The 7,500-nt window shown below is 43.6% G+C and overlaps 1 protein-coding gene across 2 annotated transcripts in view; it reads right to left on the minus strand.

The window, feature by feature from the left end:
• LOC135102926 (nephrin-like) overlaps positions 1–7,500 on the minus strand; it is a 174,833-nt gene that overhangs the window by 41,317 nt on the left and 126,016 nt on the right. For both annotated transcript variants that reach the window (XM_064008603.1, XM_064008602.1), the window contains exons 7-8: positions 5,215–5,442; positions 4,010–4,167 (exon numbers count right to left, since the gene is read on the minus strand). In XM_064008603.1, coding sequence (XP_063864673.1) covers positions 4,010–4,167; positions 5,215–5,442 — 386 coding nt within the window. The remainder of the gene's footprint in view (positions 1–4,009; positions 4,168–5,214; positions 5,443–7,500) is intronic.

Raw genomic sequence — 7,500 nt, forward strand, 5'->3', positions numbered from 1 at the left:
AAGAATTGCCCATGTCAAATTATAAAGGTTATTCAAATATTTTAACTGGTAATAAAAATACGTCCTTTGATTTTCTTTATTTATATATTGCGAAGATCGATCAATGACAAGAAAGAAAGGAGGAGACAATGAAAACTAAGTTTAGATGCCACTCCCAAAAAGAATATATAGCAGCAGGAGAATCGAGACAGAAGGTAATTAATTTTCTGAGTCTTGATACTCCTCTTTTAAACAGTTCATGCCTCCTCAGCCGAATACCCGCTGACCGCCATTTGAATCAGCAAGCACAAAATCGACGGCCACTAAAACGTTTGAACGACTCGACTATTTCTGTTGGTGAGTCGTGTCTGTTGAAATTACTCTCCAGATTTATACCAAACCATTTCATTGAGCTTGAGGGGAAATCATATATCATTGAGAGACTTAATGATTGAGGGGACTGGAGTGAGCAAGTTTGATATGAATGGCCATGACGAGGTGGTAACTGCTTTGTGACCGTCACCCTCAAAGTATTCAGTGCGTTCTTTCCATCTGTCGCCTCCACCACTCAGGATAATTACCTCGGTCTCAGGTGAAGGTGGGCGGTCTTTCGGACTAACTGTTTCATGCTCCTTGACTTGCGATTACGTGTTCATCAGCTTTACTGCTCGTTCAGTACTGGAACTATCGTTATCATCATTGGTCATCGTCAGTATTGTTGTTATTATTATTATTATCATTATTATTATTATTATTATTATTATTATTATTATTATCATTACTACTACTACTACTACTACTACTACTACTACTACTACTACTACTACTACTACTACTACTACTACTACTACTACTACTGCTACACACACACACACACACACACACACAAGCGTGCGCGCGCGTTCCCCTACTGGCCTAAGTAGAGTATAGAGTGAATGTGTCTTGGTTTGCCTTCATACACGCAGGAGGGCTGCCGTGCCTAGTGTGGCGCGCTGTGGGTGTTCATGTTGTCATTCTTTACAGAAATAATCACATGTGGCTATGAGTCACTGTCCGCCTGTCTATTTATCTATCTATCTATCTATCTATCTATCTATCTATCTATCTATCTATCTATCTATCTATCTGTCTGCCTGCCTGCCTGCCTGCCTGCCTGTTTGTCTGTCTGTCTGTCTGTCTGTTTGTTTATCTGCCTGTGTCTGTTTTGTCTGTTTGTTTATATATATATATATATATATATATATATATATTATATATATATATATATATATATATATATATATATATATATATATATATATATATATATATATATTATATATATATATATATATATATATATATATATTATATAACTATTTACATAACAAGGAGAGAGAGAGAGAGAGAGAGAGAGAGAAGCAGAGAGAGAGAGAGAGAGAGAGAGAGAGAGAGAGAGAGAGAGAGAGCACTAGAGCAAGCATGAAAGATGAGGTGCTATGAATCTCAGCAGACGGGAATCCAGTCTTCCTGCTAATATTGAAATGTATGGTGCATGATCGCGGCATTTGAATGGGTATATAAATACTAAGTTTTAGTAATGATCACACGGAAAATTCAATTACTGTGTTTGGAATACAAGTACAAACATTACCACGTTAGAGTGTCTGCAATTCCCTTGTTTAAAGCCCCCGCATTGGTTGCAAAGCTCGAAGTCCCAGGTATTCCATTACAGAACAGTTGTTATTTTAGTTAAATGATTAGTGAAATCAGCAGGGTGCAGTCAAATTATAATAATTACTGAATTGAATCTACGGTATTATTTAATACAAGCACAGAGGCTGGTAACATTTTTATCTAAAATGCATAGATGAATAAAACCTCTATGCTACATTGAGTGCATTAAGCCAATCACCGGTGAGCCAGGTGCAGCGCACAGGTGGGCAGGCACAGGCTGGGCCAGGTTTGCAGTGCCCTCAGAAACCTGGAACATCTGCATCGCCTACCCCTCGGCACACATCTTATTACCACACGTTTCTGTTACCCTAATTGCTGCAGTGTTCCTGACCCGTCATGGGAAGCAGCACGTGCTGAGGCACCACTGGCCAGCGTCTGTCATCTAAAGCAGAAATTATCATCTTATTGTCTTGTGTTCGTGTACGCATGCTGGATAGGCGGAGTTCAGGATGCATTACTGGGGACTGGTGAAATAACTGTTATGGTTCTAAAAGTACTCCGTGAAGCAGGTGCCGGGCTCAGTCTTGCCGCCAGACCACCGTGAACTACAGTGAAGAGTGCAGAGTGAGGAAAGGTACGATGCGCTGTATATGATGATGATGCTACCAATATGTAAGTTACTCCACAGAGTTGTTCTGCAATGTCACCACCATCACCACTACCACCACCACCACCACCACCCACCCACCACCATCATTATTCCCTTCTTCACACTCAAGCACTCCAGCCTGAGCCTCGTGCACGAATGGGATTTTTTTCACTGTTGCAAGTTAGCATGTTTCGCACGAGTGTTTTTGGGGGTATTTGCCCGGCAGTTGGTTGGCATTTCGAGGAAGCTGTAATTTTAGCCGCATAACTGTGTCCGGTTCATGGACAGGTTAATTTTTTTTTCACCCAGATGACACTATTGTTCACTAGATGTCGCGTCTTACACGTCATCCAGCACACCCTCGTGAGATAATCTCTTTAATGCTGATAATTACTGGTGGTCACGCGAGCACAGCCTCTCCATCCCTCACCAGTGCCTTGCTGTGTAGGGGTCACTGGGCTTGCTGATTGCTGTTGTGGCGGAGGGAATAGAAAGAAGAAACTTAAGCAAGGACATGACCGACCAAGTATACGACTGCTGCTGCTGCTGCTGCTGTTACGTGCCTGGCGTGCCTTGACCTCAACAGTATTTCGAGACTTTGTATATTACAGTGTGCAGGTGAAGAACATTAATGTCTTTTTACAAAGAAATTCCATTTAGATATAAGCTGATCTTTGTCTTCACTGGTCTTTTACGGGAGATCAGTTTATGTACGAGTATATTGAAAGAAAAAAAAAAGAAAAGAAATTGAATGATCAGAAAGCGCAGGACTGTAATCTACATGATGCAGACTTTTGTGTACTTGAGATGTACTGAAGGGAAGGGGAGGAGGGACAGAGAGGGAAGAGGGAGGAGGAGAGAAGGAAAAAAGACATAGTGAAAATACGATGCTACGAAAGATAAAAATGAAAATATAGTAAAAGGAAAAAAAAAATTCTGGGAAAGGAGGAGGAAGATGAACGAAAGAGGTGGGAGAGAGTAAGGGGAGGATGTGACCCCTGTAGCCTCTTCTTTGACCTTCAGCCAATACGAATAAATGAATAACACCAATAAAACATGCTTCAATTTACATTTGAAGTGCACGGGGCGGACTGCCTTCCTTTGGTGAATTGTACAGGATTTAATGTTACGGAAAAAGGAAAGAAAATAAAAGTAGTGTGTGTGTGTGTGTGTGTGTGTGTGTGGGTGTGTGTGTCGGTGTGTGTGTGTGTGTGTGTGTGTGTGTGTGTGTGTGGGTGTGTGTGTCGGTGTGTGTGTGTGTGTGTGTGTGTGTGTGTGTGTGTGTGTGTGTGTGTTGGTGGAGGGAGTAGTGAATAGGTGATGAGAGAGAGAGAGAGAGAGAGAGAGAGAGAGAGAGAGAGAGAGAGAGAGAGAGAGAGAGAGAGAGAGAGAGAGAGAGAGAGAGAGAGAGAGAGAGAGAGAGAGAGAGAGAGAGAGAGAGAGCAGGGCGAGAGGGTTGAAGGTGTGTTGGTGTGTTTGATGTGTTTGTGTTGTGTTGTTGGGTTGTGAATTGGTGGTGCTGATATAATATGCTTGTACTTCTGAAGGAATTGCTAATGAAGTGTTGGCAATGAATGGGAATAGCATGAGTAGCAAATACTGTAAAACTTCAGACTCGATTGTATTAGCAAATGTTTGCATCGTTTATACTCGTATGCGTAGTGATGGATGGCAGTAGTGATATGCAATGGTGGGTGAAACAGTAAGGGCGCGGCGCTGACTCACCTGCTGGGGGAGGGAGGTGAGGGCGTTGCCGGAACCTGTGAGATTCCAGGTGAGGGTGGCCGGCGGCTTGGATCCCGTAGTGCGGCACACGAGCGCTGCCTCCAGGCCGGCCCGCAGCGGCTGGTCGGCGCCCTCCACGCTCACCGTCAGGGGCGGCACTGCGGCGACACACGCACGGCAAGGCGATCACTCAGGACGCGCTCAGAAGCTCGCTTAGTGTTTTTGATTTCTAACTACATTTTTTTACACATTTATATTCGCAGAGTTGAACATTTTAGTATCAGTATGTACACACACACACACACACACACACACACACACACACACACACACACACACACACACACACACACACACACACACACACACACACACACACACACACACACACACACACACACACACACACACACACACACACACACACACACACACACACACTCTCTCTCTCTCACACAAAATTATGACTCTCATAATTATGCCTAGAAATGAGTTCATTTATGTTTCGGCACAAGTTTATAAGAATTTTACATTTTAGATCAATAGATATTTTTCGTTTAAGTCACTCAGATTACTTAATGGGACCCAGTAGAGTGTGGCGGCAAAAGGGCAGCTACATGGTCACCTGCTGGAGGTATTCTGGTGAGCATTGTTTGTGAGTATAATGTGTGACAGATGAACATCTGAGAATTAATTTAACAACAAGATTAACAAAACTCTGGTGCCTGGAATCTGTGTGTCATGCATTTAAAATATATAATAACTGTGGTCGCAGTTCTGTATATTTTTCCAGCTAATATAAATAAACATTAAGCGGACCTCTCGGTACACACATTCAGATTCGCCTCGGGGGACTATTAACTATTTGTGTGCGCGGACGCGGGTCGCACACGCATTATGGGAGCGGAAGGCTAATTGACATGAGAGGTAATATGCTCCCTCCGCCCACCCGCTGTAAACACCGCGAGTGTGAGCCGCGCAAACTGGTTTAAGCGGAATTTAGCGCCACAGTTCTCTCGCGGGACTCCCTTGTAATATTTAAGTAATGAATCCGCCGGTGGTATTTAGTTGGCGTGGAGAAATGGCTCTGTTACGAGGCTTTCATTTCCTGGCGTGGGTGGACCTGGTGATCTGTGTGCGCGCATTCCCCGTGATGGACTGCATCGCTTCGTCAGACGGTTCCTCTCCCGATGGCGGATACTCACGGTACATGTCGATGGTGAGCGTGCGGGCGTGCGGCTTGGTGAGGTTGGTGTTGGAGGCCAGACAGGTGACTTCCCTCCCGTTGTCCTCCCGCTTAAGGCCCGGGAGGTGCAGGAGGACACCCACGGAGTTCTCGATGTGCCTGCCGGAGGGCGTGCTGACAGGCTGAGTGATGGAGGACTCCAGCACCTCCCCTTGAGACACCCAGCGGACCACGGCAGGAGGAAAGCCTGGGGTGGTAGCGGTTGTGGTGGTGGTGGTGGTGGTTGGGGAGAGACATAAAGAGCTTTGTGTTAGTTACTGGTTTTTTACTGTGTGTGTGTGTGTGTGTGTGTGTGTGTGTGTGTGTGTGTGTGTGTGTGTGTGTGTGTGAGCGTGTGATTGTGTGTTCTCCCCCTTTGTTAGGTCATTGTTTTCTCGTTCACCTTTGTGTGTGTGTGCGTGCGTTGCGTAAGCTGATCTTTTCTTCTCCTTCATCTCTCTTGTTATCCTCTCTCTCTCTCTCTCTCTCTCTCTCTCTCTCTCTCTCTCTCTCTCTCTCTCTCTCTCTCTCTCTCTCTCTCTCTCTCTCTCTCTCTCCACAGATAAAGAACACAAAGGCTTCATACTTCAGCAGCCAGCGTTCCTGCCGTGTGTGTGTGTGTGTGTGTGTGTGTGAGTGGGCAAGTGTGTGCAAACCATATAATGAGATAATCTTGTTAGCTGTGGTTAATTAGATCTGCACACAAGTCCTTAACAACTGAAGCATGGCGCCACTTTTGTCTCATGACACTGATTTAATATTTTTTTCCCCTCGAGTGCCTCCCTACCTACATAGACTTGCATTATTTTCTATTTTTGGGGGGCTTTTTTTTTCTTTGTCAGTTTGAAAAATGCTTTACGTAAAATTAAATAATAGGTGGTTGTTTGCCGCGTGCTCTATTGTTGTATATTCAAAATATTCGAGTGCGTGGTGGGGGGAAGGGGGAAATTAATCTTTTCATGTTGCATTTTTCACATTCCACATGTAGGAAAATATATTAACTTGTAGGTTTCTCTTCTTTTGTGTTGCACCTTTTTTGTTGTTGTTCTATTTTTTAAACGTGTAATTTTCTTGTTGCTCCCGTAGATTATGTTCAGGTTAGTACAGTGTGTGTGTGTGTGTGTGTGTGTGTGTGTGTGTGTGTGTAAGAGTACGGAATGAAACTGTTATGATAATGAGGAAGAAGAAGAGGAGAATGAGGAGGGACATGAGGAAGAAGACGAAGATGGTGTTGATGATGATGATAACGATGATGATGATAATTACGTTTATGATAATGATGATAAGAAGGAGGAGGAGGAGGAGGAGGAGGAGGAGGAGGAGGAGGAGGAGGAGGAGGAGGAGGAGGAGGAGGAGGAGGAGGAGAAGGAGAAGAAAAAGAAGAAGAAGAAGAAGAGGAAGAAGGACAAAGAAAGAAAAAAATAAAGAAACAAAAGAAACCTAAGAAAAGAAGCAGGGGAACGAAGGAAAAAAGAAAAAAAAAGCTGAACATGAAGAGAAATAGACCAGTAGCAATAGAAACAAAAAAAGAGAGACAAATAATACAGTGGGCAGTGGTGGGTTGGTGGCAGTGGTACAGTACTTGTCCCTCAGCGTGTGGGAAGGAGCGCAGGGAGTGGCCAGAGGTGAGGAATTCATGCATGAACCGAGAGACGAGCAATCAAATGTTTCCTGGAAGTGTGTGATGAAGTTGAGGATCGCGAGGAAGAGGCTTGGCGAGGAGAGAAAGGGAAGAGAGAGAGAGAGAGAGAGAGAGAGAGAGAGAGAGAGAGAGAGAGAGAGAGAGAGAGAGAGAGAGAGAGAGAGAGAGAGAGAGAGAGAGAGAGAGAGAGAGAGAGAGAGAGAGAAGCTTCCTCTGTCTTCATCCCGGCAAAAGTGTAAAGTGTGTTCTTGAATTTTTTGGAGGGCTTGTGGTGAAAGTTAGATAAACGTTGAATATAAAGTACTACTGTGGTTTGGCAGGGGAGATGTGGTGGGAAGGGTTGCGGTGGTGGTAGAGGTGGTGGTGGTGGTGGTTGAAATGTTGGTGGGTAATTGCTAATGAATGGGTGGATATTAGTGTTAGAGTTGTATGCTGCTCGATGAGTAATAGCGGTGTTGTAATTCTAGTTGTTGTACTCGTGGTAGTGGCGTTGTTGTTGTTGTTGTTGTTGTTGTTGTTGTTGTTATCATTATTATTATTATTATTATTATTATTATTATTATTATTATTATTATTATTATTATTATTATTAATATCATTTTTATTTATTTATTTATTTATTTA

This window comes from Scylla paramamosain, chromosome 8, assembly GCF_035594125.1.
Source record: "Scylla paramamosain isolate STU-SP2022 chromosome 8, ASM3559412v1, whole genome shotgun sequence".
Classification (NCBI taxonomy): domain Eukaryota; kingdom Metazoa; phylum Arthropoda; class Malacostraca; order Decapoda; family Portunidae; genus Scylla; species Scylla paramamosain.